Below are 12,923 nucleotides of genomic sequence, written 5' to 3' on the forward strand. Positions count from 1 at the left end.
CTGCACCCCGAAGGTGTATTGAGAACCAAAAGTTTCTGACCAAGACGCTCTTATATCCACTTCCCTTCTGTAATGGCGTACAAATGCTGTAACTCTTAGAAATGCCTGACACTCAAGTAAAAGGATAAAGGAGGGGGAATATGAGGGCAAAAGGCAATAGGCTCCAGAAATTATAATGTGGTAAAACATAACTGATGGTCTGCAAAAGGTGTTGAGGGGAACCTTGTTGCAACTGTGATAGGAACATTATGGAGTTTAGTGCCATGCGTTATTGTTTGCACTTGGCTTCACAGTTCCAAAGGACAACATAATTAGATTCCATTCCTGAAATCTTTTTATACATTAAAAGGAAAGGCTAATGCTCCAGGGAGTAAGATCTGTCCTTTTACATGACTAAGGATAGCTTACAGTAAAACTGACACAAGGAAGCAGTCAAATTTCCCTCGTGGTATCATGTCAATTTCAGGAAAGAAAGAAAAAGCATTATTTTATGTGCTTATATTCATAGAGCTGATGCTGTTGTTGTTTGGATTCCAAGTATGGTGGCGCTATATATATATATATATATATATATATATATATATATATATATATATATGGAAATGTGAAATGCTTTCTTGTTAATAGTTATTCCAAGAAAAGGATGTTGTTCTCTAATATTGGTAAGCAATGCCAAATGATTCACTTTTTCATTGTGGTAGTTTGCTAAACATGCTTTTGGCCTATTTATTACTCAGAGAAGGAAAGTATGGTCACGCGGCATGCTTTGGACTCCAGCCCGGCTGCCTCCTCTCTGATGGCAGCAGAATGATGTCAGTAGCAGCCTTGGTAACCAATTTCACAAAGCCAACACTAGATCGCCCATCACTGCTGCGACATGATGAGGTGAAAACCTACTTCCATGAGTTTGGACATGTAATGCACCAGATATGTGCACAGGTTAGTGGCTGCCTTGTTCCTCAGACAAAATAGTAAATCTTCTAGTCTGATTCTGTGAACGTGAGCTTCCATTTTGAAAGAAGACAACAGATCAAAGAGCTGCATGTCAACTTCCCCCCAACTGAAGAAAGAAAACTTTGGTTTCAAATAATTCAGAATTAATGGTAAATTTGGATGGGCTCTCCATTTACTTAGAAATATTTCCCGTTTATAAAGTTTCTTTGTAATTTTCAGATTAAAAGCAATCCTTGGTAAATCCTGATCCCATGAATGTCAAGGGCAGGCTTGTTAATTGACTTTAGCAGAGGTGCCATCCCATCCCTGATGACTCCGGTCATTAGGAATAGAATCTGCTTGTACCTGTGGAACCAAATCTGCAGTTCTGATTCTTTATTGCTCTAGAGTGCTACAGTGGGCCACTTCAGATAACGAGACTGATTTGCCTCTGTGCATAGATCTGGCAAACGACCTCCAATTCCACTGGCCCCACACATCTCAGTTGTGGCCCATGTGCATAGGTCAAAATTGCTTAGTCATTCTCTATTTTCTGGGTGTTGACTTGTGCGATGTTGGCCTGTGCGTGTAATATTTTATGCACATATAAGAACCAGTGTGGTGTAGTGCTTATTAGGACCTGGGAAAGCAAAGTTCAAATCATCACTCAGCCATGAAGCTCCCTGGGTGACTTTAGGCCAGGCTGTAACTTGGACACGCTGTCCCCATGCATAAGGACTGGATTAGCCTTTTTGTGTGTTGTCTGAACCATTCCAGAATGTTGGAAGAATGGGGTACAGTGTTTGTATAAACCTATATGTGCATATATAAAAATCTTTTGCAAAATCGACTGTAATTTAATATGTATGTACACTCATTGGTTTATATTTGTTCTCCTCTTTCATAGACTGACTTTGCTCGGTTTAGTGGAACTAATGTGGAAACAGACTTTGTAGAGGTGCCTTCACAAATGTTTGAGAACTGGGTTTGGGAAAAAGAACCTCTACAAGAAATGTCCAGGCACTATAAAGATGGCAGCCACGTCCCAGATGATCTCGTTGAAAAACTGGTAGCTTCTAGGCTAGCCAACACAGGTATTGCCTTCTCTCTGTCTCCTCCCCACCCCCTCTCTCGCTTGCTGTAGTTTTACTTTCTCTGTGAGAAAAAGCATCCCTGACATATTCTGAGTAAAAGAATGTCATAAAATGGCAGCTGAAAGGACAGGCAAGAAAGTGTGGATGAGCTGCACTGCACTGAGCTCCTTCGGCCGTGTCCCTCCCCCTCTTAGTTTCTTTTTATGATATTCTTTCACTCAAGGATGCTCAGGCTTCTTCCAGCTCATAACACATGAATGCATCTTTGGTTAGTTGAACCTATCGAGTATCCCCCAAATTAACCCCCCCCTTAATTGATATTCTTCACTTTGTAAATGTTTTTATGGACCCTGTTTAGTTATAGTTGGAAAGATGGGGGGGCAAGGGGAACTGCACAAGCCTCAAGCCTTCTCTATCAATCTCCCCACCCCCGATATAAGCTAGGAAAGGGGATATCAGATAAAGAGGACCCATGTCTTACAAGCAATTTGTCCTGTATTTAGTATGCATCCTATTAAAATGTAAATTTACCACATTTTTTTTTTGTTTGTTCAGTTCTTTCAATTTAAAGTGGATAATGACATTTCCTCTGTATAATTCTATTCAACTATAAGTACAGTGGTACCTCGGGTTACATACACTTCAGGTTACATACGCTTCAGGTTACAGACTCTGCTAACCCAGAAATAGTACCTCGGGTTAAGAATTTTGCTTCAGGATGAGAACAGAAATCGTGCTCCGGCAGCGCGGCAGCAGCAGGAGGCCCCATTAGCTAAAGTGGTGCTTCAGGTTAAGAACAGACCTCCGGAACGAATTAAGTACTTAACCCGAGGTACCACTGTACTTGGTAATCTGTTTCTTTCCTAGGCTGGAATTTACAGCATTTGCATCTTAACAAACCTCTCTTGCCCTTTTCTTGCCGATTACAGTGGTGCCCCGCAAGACGAACGCCTCGCGAGACGAAAAACTCGCAAAACGAAAGGTTTTTTCGTTTTCGAGTTGCCTCGCAAGACTAATTTCCCTATGGGCTTGCCCCGCAAGCTTCGGGGACAGCGGGTCTTCCCCGCTGTCCCCGGACCTCTTTTGAAGCAAGGGGCGGCGGGGAGAAGCGATCTTCTCCCCGCAGCCCCAGGTCCGGGGACAGCGGGAAGCGCTTCCTGCTGTCCCCGGACGTCTTTTGAAGCAAGGGGCGGCAGGGAGAAGCGATCTTCTCCCTGCAGCCCCAGGTCCGGGGACAGCGGGAAGCGCAGCGCGTCTTCCCCGCTGTCCCCTGACCTCTTTTGAAGCAGGGGGCGGCGGGGAGAAGCTATCTTCTCCCCGCAGCCCCTTGCTTCAAAAGAGGGGACAGAGCGGCGCTTCCCCTCTGTCCCCGGACGGTCTCCATAGGAACGCATTGATTGATTTTCAATGCATTCCTATGGGAAACCATGCTTCGCAAGACGAAAAACTCGCAAGAAGAAAAAACTTGCGGAACGAATTAATTTCGTCTTGCGAGGCACCACTGTAGTTGAAAATTGTGTTTTGATCCTCTTCTTTATCTAGGTCTTCTGACACTTCGTCAGATTGTGTTGAGCAAGGTTGATCAGTCTGTCCATACAATATCTTCTGCTGATCCTGCTAAGGAATATGCCAAATACTGTGATGAAATTTTAGGAATACCTGCAACCCCAGGTATGAAAACCTGAAGCTTCTATTTTACTTTATAAACTCTTTGTTCACTCCATGTTACTTTTTTTGAACACCAGCTTTAAAAACAAACTGTTACAACATTATTTTTTAGGAATGATGGATGTTTTGCTTGATTTTTTTATTTTGCCACCTTAGGCTTCTTTGGGAAGAAGATCAGGATAAACAAACCTAATAAATAATTTCTTCTTCTTCTTCTTCTTCTTCTTCTTCTTCTTCTTCTTCTTCTTCTTCTTCTTTCCCCTAACACAGAAAACCTGGATACATAGGGTTGAATCCAGGATTCTGTGAGCAGAGTTCTGCTTATTAAACAGGGTTTCTTTGGTGTTGGCTCCTCCTGCATCTCCTAAAATGTGCTCCAAAGGTGTGTGTGGGGGTGTTGCCTGGAACAGTGTGGGAGATGGCACAGGGAATTACAGTGGGAAGAAGAAATTGACAAAAATATCCTCCCCTCTGTTGAATTCTCCTTCAGCTCAAATGCCTTAGCATGAACAAGTCAGGCCAATGAACTCAAAGGACAGCAAAGTGTTCTCTCCACCATAGCCAGAATTCTGCCTCCCTTTGCTCTTGTCAGAGCCAAGCAAGAAGAGAGGGACTTAGGCAGTCTCCCATCTGACTATGCACTGCACAGTACCCTGTTCACAGTGCTGAGAGTTGAGGATCACTACCAAAGCTTGGAGACAGCACCTTGTATCCTAGGGCAGTTTTGGGGGCTCCAGTAGGGCATGCTAGCATGGATACCAGCCCCAGGCTGTCCTCCAGCCAAGCACCTGGGTCCGAGAGCCGCCATTTTAATTTCTTTCAGTGCCCCAGATTGACACTACGTCAGGCATTCTAGAGCGGCTCTTGTGTGCCCTTGAAGCCCACTCTCACTTTTCTCGTCAGGTGTACTCTATCCACTCTACCTCACTCAGAAGAGGCTGGCTCCCCAGGGAAAGGTTCAGCATGGACAAGAGTACTGTCTTTCATGTACATGATATTTGCTTGTTATATCTGTGGATCCTCTAAGATGTTCTCATGTATGTGGAGTTCTCCCATGATTTGGCTAGGCCAGATCTGCTTGACTTCGGAGATGTAACTATATCAGATGCTCTTCTTTGGAACATTCTGTCTACAGCCTGAATGTTTTATCAGTGTCTCCCATGTTTTCTTTTCTTACACTGCTTTTAAAGGTACAAATATGCCAGCTACCTTTGGACACCTGGCAGGTGGCTACGATGCCCAGTACTATGGCTACCTATGGAGTGAAGTTTTCTCAATGGATATTTTTTACAATTGCTTTAAGAAAGAAGGAATAATGAATCCAAAGGTATGGAAACTTCCTTTATGATGCCTGCTATAAAGTTCAATCAGTTCAAGGATTTTCTGTAGTCTCAAAAATATGGTTTACTAGAAAGGATATAAGGGACGCGGGTGGCGCTGTGGGTCAAACCACAAAGCCTAGGACTTGCCGATCAGAAGGTCGGCGGTTCGAATCCCTGCGACGGGGTGAGCTCCCATTGCTCAGTCCCTGTTCCTGCCAACTTAGCAGTTTGAAAGCACATCAAAGTGCAAGTAGATAAATAGGTACCGCTCTGGTGGTAAGGTAAATGGTGTTTCCGTGCACTGCTCTGGTTCGCCAGAAGTGGTTTAGTCATGCTGGCCTCATGACCCGGAAGCTGTCTGCAGACAAACGCCGGCTCCCTCGGCCAATAAAGCGAGATGAGCGCCGCAACCCCAGAGTCGGTCACGACTGGACCTAATGGTCAGGGGTCCCTTTACCTAGAAAGGATATAACTGGGAAGTTTGAATTCACAGGCTTTTCTACTCCTCCATGAGAGGTCCAGTAGGTGGAACAGGCCTTTTCTGCAGTGGCTCCCCTTTGTGGAATGCTCTCCCCAGGGAGGCTCACCTGGCGCCTTCATTATTCACCTTTAGGCACCAGGCGTAAACGTACCTCTTCTCCCAGGTCTTTGGCTAATTGATATCCAATGCCCTTTTCTTGTCCAACATAATGGGAGTAAATGTTGTTTCTTCAGTTCCCTTTTAGAAAACCTGCTGTATATAATAAAGACATGGAATTAAAAAGGGTACTGGGAAAAACCAACGTAACATGTCCTGAAGGTTTTGCGTCTTAAATGAACAGACAAATGTGAAACAAAAAATGGCAAGCAAAAACAATGGAGAGCAGAGAACAAGTTAAAATACATTAGAATAGGCAAGTGAAAATAGATAAGCCTTGAGGCAGCTCTGGGAGTGTAGGAGGAACTGGATCCTACTAATATCAGGGGGCAGTGAATTCCAGAGATAAGGCACCGCCAAAGAAAGCAGACAGCAGCATGAGCCATCAGATGCAGTTTTTGGTCTGACTGGGAGGCGGGCACCAGAAGAGCTCAGAGGCATACAGAAAGACAGACAATAAGCAGTAGCAGCAAGCATTCAAAAATAAGATGCTGAAGTGAATTTAATGGAGGAGAGCGAGTGCATAGGAAGGCAAAAAGATATTTACAAAAGGAGGCAATGCCCAAAGAGCTGCAAAGAATGGATACCAGTGATTTTAGCAAAGGGAAAAAACAACAAAAAGGGCAATGTAATACTCCAGTCTGCTTCTGCATAGCTGCAGTCTAGCATTACAGTACTGTGGTCTGCTAGTTCATACACAGCTGTACTGTCTCATTCTATTCGTTGTGTGGGTCCTTCTAGTAACATGGAAGCTTATATATGTCATTAATGGATGCCTCCAGGAATATTCAGCATTGGAAAGAGCCAATCTAAGTGGGCATTAGAAATCACAACATGGCAAAGGTCCTCACTTGTGGATGAGTTAACATGTAGACAAACCCTTATACTAGGATCAGTGGTAAGTGGAAGAACATTTTTAGACCTGTGTGCAGTGACAGTCACAGGTGGTAGTTCTGCTGCCCTCAAGGTATTGGGGGGGGGCAGCCTGGTAGAGGGAATTATTTGTGGCAACTAATAATAATAATAATAATAATAATATAATAATAATAATAATAAATTTATTATTTATACCCCGCCCATCTGGCTGGGCTTCCCCAGCCACTCTGGGCAGCTTCCAAAAAAAATATTAAAATACTGTAATACATCAAACATTAAAAGCTTCCCTAAACAGGGCTGCCTTCAGATGTCTTCTAAAAGTCCGGTAGTAGTTGTTCTCTTTGACATCTGGTGGGAGGGCGTTCCACAGGGAGGGCGCCACTACCAAAAAGGCCCTCTGCCTGGTTCCCTGTAACTTGGCTTCTTGCAGTGAGGGAACTGCCAGAAGGCCCTCAGTGCTGGACCTCAGTGTCCGGGTAGAACGATGGGGGTGGAGACGCTCCTTCAGATATACTGGATCAAGTCCGTTTAGGGCTTTCAAGGTCAGCACCAACACTTTGAATTGTGCTCGGAAATGTACTGGGAGCCAATGTAGGTCTTTCAAGACCAGTGTTATATGGTCTCGGCGGCCGCTCCCAGTCACCAGTCTAGCTGCCGCATTCTGGATTAGTTGTAGTTTCCAGGTCACCTTCAAAGGTAGCCCCATGTAGAGCGCATTGCAGTAGTCCAAGCGAGAGATAACCAGAGCATGCACTACTATGGCGAGGCAGTCCGCAACATTCTGGAAATTCCTACATTCTGAAATTCCCTCCCCACAGAGGTGTGTCTAGAACTTTAATTGTATAGTTCCTGCTATATGCTAAATATTCACCTCTTTGGCATTGTCCTGAGATGTATATTGTCAAGACCCACCCTATTCCTGTGTTTGCGATTTATTTTAAACTGGTTTTAAATATTGTTCCCTATTGGGGGTGGGGCACACTGCCATTGCAGTTTCAGCCCTGTCCTCTGACCAGTGATGTCAGCTGATGGGCCAGTGGGCGTGGTTTGAGAGAAAAGAGCCAGATATACTTCTTTGCTCACTTCAGGTTCTGTAAACATTTAAAAAACTGGTTTTCTGGTTGTATGATAACTAATGACTTTTGGAATCCCCAGGGGGTCCATGTCAATCACACTGAGGAGTGACATTGGAGAGGCAGGGAGCAGGTCAGCTTGTGATAAAACAAAAATAAGTCATATCAGCTGCATGCCAAGACCACATGCTGCTTCCATTCTGCACAGGCTTCTTTTGCCTCTATTTATTGTAGAATTAGAAAGTTCACCTAAACATGAAATGTCAACCTACCAATTTTATTTTATTTTAGGCTGGAATGAAATACCGAAACCTGATCCTGAAGCCTGGAGGCTCATTAGATGGAATGGACATGCTCCAAAACTTTTTAGGTCGCAAGCCAAACCAAAAAGCCTTTTTATTGAGTAAAGGATTATATACTTAATAAAACTATGGTCTCCATCAGATGTCACCTGGGGGAATTAGTCTTGAAATGGCTGTTGGTTTCATGTCCTGAGAGGTGAAAGCACAAGAGTTTCTCATCAGCAAAGATCTAATTGTTTTTTCTAATGTTTTTATTACTGCTTTTCAAAGTTCATAATTCTCACTGTCGCCTCAAAATCCACACTAATTTTAATGTACTTTACTGAAACTCTTGCTTTTTTAATTAGTAAATTATATGTGGAATGTGATGAAGTCATAAAATGAAAACAACATTGTTGTATTTTTTTTAATCAGGTACAGGTGTCGAATAAATACAACATAAATATTTTTGTGTGGCTTTTTCATATTGAACAACAATGAAGTGAAAGTCGTAAACGTTTCTTCTATTCATCCCTTCCCTACCCCGTACATACCCCCTTCCTCTATGTTAAAAGAATAGGAGTATCCATATATTTTACCAGCAAAGCTGCTAGAAATTAGGAAAAAGTGAGAGTAGGTAGATCAGGAAACAGAGTAAAAGGCTTAGCTCTCCTCCCTATTGCCACTTTTCTGATCTTCCAAGTAGCTGTGTGGGGCTATTATTTGGTGGAGAGGGAAGCAACAGGAATACTGATTATGGATCTCCTATATCATGCAGGGGAGTTAATGTGGGACCCGAGAGCTAAAAAAATAACATCCACAGCTCAGCCAAGACTTCTCCCTGTTTCTGTGAAAAGATGGATGTCTGGTAATAAGAACTGAGCTGTGGTCCATTTCTCAACATTAAACCTCTGTGGAATGCAGAAGTTTCTGAATAAGTAACATATGGAGCATCATGAGTGAATTTTCCTCCTTTAAATCTGCTGGCAAGAAACTTCCACAGGAGGGAGACCTTTCTCTGAACAGAGAGGTTGTAGCAGAAGCTGCCACTTAAATATTCAAGATGTGGGGCAGCAGGGAACAAATATTATATAAAATTTGGGAAGCTAATATTTGTAGCTTTGTTTTTCATTTTTGTTTTTTAAGCCAAGGAGGTTGCTGAGGTTACCCTGCGGTTGGAACGCTAGTGAAACCGAAATAAACAGCAGGTTATCTGCAATATTACTTAGCCTGTGATCTCAAGAGCATCTTTGTAGCTTGCATTAAATGATCAATGCATCAATGAGACTTTAACTCTGGTCACATTTGTTTGGGAGTAAGAGTACTTATCCATATACTTAGGCGTACACTTTTCCATTAGCCCCCAAAAGGATCAAGTGCTGCAAAGCTTAGGTATAGCCTATTACCATCCGTGTCTACAGAGAAGCTGCAAAACCTCATTTTCTCCTGTTCATTTTCATAAAACAGCCAATTAAAGGTAGCTATGCACTATCTCTTATTAGGACAAACTAATAACTTATAAAAGTAACGAGCAAGTTTTCAAGTCTCCCAAACAATTATGCAGTAAAAAAAAATCCTCCCCCTGCCCAGCCACTCTTCCCTTATTTTTACTTCTTGTTTCTTTTTAGCACAATGGAACTTGTTTCTGAGTAAACATGAATAGGGTTCCATTTCTACTAATAGTGTGTAAAGTTCTTTGTGGTCTTTCCTTCCCTTCCTTCCCATAATAATGGGTAAAATATATGCCTGTGCCTGCAACATCAGTTACTTAATTTTATCTTTATGGAAAAAAACTAATCTGACAAGTTTGCAAATAATATATTTTCATATCAAAGTCAGCTGAATAGATGTCGCCCAACTGTTTCTTGCAATTAATATTCTTGTTTCAGTGTCTGCAAATACTAGTTGCTTCCTTTATCAAGGTGATATCCAAAAGCTCAAGAAATTGATCAAGAACTTATGCAATCAATTAACTAAAAAGAAAAGGAATAAGCAGCTTTATAAAACCAGAGAAAGGTTCCCTAGCCACTGGAACAGCATAAAAGAGCCTTTGTGGTAAAAATTGTTCTCTGCATGAGGGGGGGGAAACAGGAGACACTACTGTGGTGACCTCCATTTAACTGCCAGTTGGTGTGGGTTTTCCATGTATCTATATGTAAACATTCAGTAGATATCATATGCGCGTATCTTTGCTTTCTAGAACCACCTTTACAGAAACATTGAGTTGTATTCCAGGATAGTAATCTGCATATTCAAGGGTATATGCAGATATGGGCTGCCTGCTTCTCACTGTCACCCACTAATTGTAGGATAAAAGTAAATAGGTCGTAATTTTAAAGATTGTTTAGAAAGGGAAAACATGAGCCTAATCCGGATACTAGGGTTACCAGGAATGGTGACTGGTTTAATCTCCACCCCCAAATATCCCCAGGTGCACCCCTTTAATTATTCCCATATAAATTAGTGTCTGACAGCACCTCAAACCAATACATTGCTACCTTTGGAACTATAGTCTCTAAAATACTTTTGCTATATCAGGTTTCCTTTTTTCCCAGGGCATCAAGGTAAACAAGCTAGTTGGTTGTCCTTTTTAAAGGGAGAGCGGGGATGCCCTTAAAATAATGAAACAAACAAACAAACAAATAGTAATTAAATTAAACAGTACAATGCAGAAGGGAGTAGACAAGTGGCTGTCTCATATTTGGGTCCAGGGTCCTTAGAAGAGTGGGGGGTGTGTGTGGAATAGATGCACTGAGCTACTTTTGATCTCCATGGTGCGTTGGGGAAGAGGAAGGTTACATTGTGCCACTTGTATTCTGCCCAGTCTCAATCTTTCCCTAACACTGTTTGTCATTTTCGAAATAGTAAACATTACAGCACTTTCGTAGGCAATCACTCTCTGTCTCTTGTACAAATAGACACCATGCATCTGTTCCCCTGCTATCAGGGAAAGTTTGAAGAAGCAAAAATCCTGTTCAGATGCCTTAGCCAAGGGCCATCTGCTTTAGTGACATGACTCTTTGGCATTTCCCTAGGAAAATTTATGTAGCTGTGGAGCCTGATACTGTTCAACAATGCTCAAGAATAATTTTCTTATATTCAAAATGCCAAACAATATGTTTTTAAATGATGATTCCTTTAGCTTTGAGACTCAGAAAACCTGGCAGATTCCTTGTGGGCATGACCAGATTACATAGCCAGCATTTAGGTTGTGGTTATTTATTGAGTGACTGAATTTATGTCCCACACCTTCCTCCAGAGGAGCCCAGAGCTGCAACCTGATAACCCTGGTTAGAGACTCAGTGTGTTGAAACAGTTAAGCGTGTCAGACTAGGACTTCATCCACAGGAAAATGTGGTAAACTCAATTTCAGACTGAAAAAATGAGAAAGGGACAAACCAAAGCTGACAAGAGAGAAGGCTTTATGTAGCCCAACTGAAGGCAATATGTTCATGGGACACAGAGGAACACCTCCATGGAAGTTCTTGAAGGGCAGAAGACTCATTTGAATTTCTTATTGAGAGGTTGCTTAGCTTATAACAACATAAATGGTTTGTGGGTATGTTGCCTGTGGGCCAGAAGAAACACTTCTCAGACAGCAAGGCAAATTAGATGACAAAGACTTACTGTATTGTTTGGGATAGAGCCTAGCAGACCGTAGTCTTGTCCTTGGTTTTTCAGTTAATTTGCCTGTAGCATGTGGCCTTGCCAGTAATTGAATAACTGCAAGACTTCAGGCTAGAATTTCTTAAATGGTTCCTCCTTACTTCCTGCAATAAAACTCATGTAATTAGCAAGACACACTTTTGGAAAGCATATTTCCTTTGGCGGGTTATTACTTTTCTCGAAGTCTGCAATTTATTTAAAGAGGTGTAAGAGAGAGAGAGCAGATTGGTTTTAAAACTCACCCTTAATTAGAATTACAGTGGGGTCCCAACTCCAATAGCTTTTATTTCATCAATAAATGTGCTCCTTTTCCCAATAAACCTCAGCCACCTTTTCTAAAGCACTGATCTTCCAGAGAACTGTGAGAGAATAAGGTCAAGATAACTTTATTCAGGTACTACTGGTGTTTATGGCAAAAAGTCTAAAATGGCTAAGAGTATAAAATGGCAGTAAGGTTTTTTCCCTTAGTTTGGTTCATGACTAGCAAAAAATTAAGGAAAAGAGGCTAAGCTGTAGACAGGAAGAGTGACAAAGCTGGAAGGCAAACCAAAATGGAAGACTCTAGTACTGAACAACAAAAAAAAGATGTATGTTGCTAGCATACAACTGTTTCTAGCAATGCCTCACTATATAAGGAACAACATAGAAAGGGAGAGATGAATTAGTAGCCCATATATTTGTTGGACCACTTTTTCCCCATTCAAAGATATCACCATCTGAGAAGGATGGTCTCCAGCATAGTCCTGCCATCTGAAGTATATAGGTGGTGACAGGGAAGACCTTTCTCATGGTGCCTCCATGTCTCTTGTATACCATCTCCAGGGAAGCCTGCCCGACACCTGCATTACTGTTACAGTGGTACCTTGGGTTACAGACGCTTCAGGTTGCAGACTCCACTAACCCAGAAATAGTACCTCGGGTTAAGAACTTTGCTTCAGGATGAGAACAGAAATCGTGTGGCAGTGGCACGGCAGCAGCGGGAGGCCCCATTAGCTAAAGTGGTACCTCAGGTTAAGAACAGTTTCAGGTTAAGAACGGACCTCCAGAATGAATTAAGTTCTTAACCCGAGGTACCACTGTATTTGGGCACCAGGCCAATAACAATTCCATTTCCCCAGGGTTGTTTTTTTTAAGAGTTTAAATAATTCTAATACTTTTAACTCTCTGGATAGTTTTGATGTGTGCATGGTTGTCTGAACGGACTCTGAGATTTTGCTTTTCTATTTACGGCACTTTTATTATATGTTATCTGTATCTGCTCCACCTCAGGTGGCAAAATGTCCTGGGTCAACCCTGGTTAGGGCAAACCCAGGCTTAAACAAGCTGTGCTTTTGCTGTTCCATCTCCTTTGGCCTTTAAAGTGCACAGCCATA

At 42.3% G+C, this 12,923-nt stretch overlaps 1 protein-coding gene and 1 long non-coding RNA gene across 2 annotated transcripts in view; one reads left to right on the top strand and one right to left on the bottom strand.

Annotated features, from left to right (window-relative positions):
* Positions 1-8,352, top strand: part of NLN (neurolysin) — a 29,150-nt gene extending 20,798 nt beyond the window's left edge. Inside the window, exons 9-13 of the mRNA XM_082241905.1 lie at positions 738-939; positions 1,841-2,027; positions 3,570-3,698; positions 4,886-5,022; positions 7,895-8,352. Of these exons, the coding sequence (XP_082098031.1) occupies positions 738-939; positions 1,841-2,027; positions 3,570-3,698; positions 4,886-5,022; positions 7,895-8,026 (787 nt within the window). The 3' untranslated portion in view covers positions 8,027-8,352. The remainder of the gene's footprint in view (positions 1-737; positions 940-1,840; positions 2,028-3,569; positions 3,699-4,885; positions 5,023-7,894) is intronic.
* LOC309514255 overlaps positions 4,999-12,923 on the bottom strand; it is a 38,385-nt gene continuing 30,460 nt past the window's right edge. The window contains exons 4-5 of the long non-coding RNA XR_014211836.1: positions 5,475-5,747; positions 4,999-5,102 (exon numbers count right to left, since the gene is read on the bottom strand). This is a non-coding gene — a long non-coding RNA (uncharacterized lncRNA). The remainder of the gene's footprint in view (positions 5,103-5,474; positions 5,748-12,923) is intronic.

This window comes from Podarcis vaucheri, assembly GCF_965113315.1.
Source record: "Podarcis vaucheri genome assembly, chromosome: 11".
Lineage (NCBI taxonomy): Eukaryota > Metazoa > Chordata > Lepidosauria > Squamata > Lacertidae > Podarcis > Podarcis vaucheri.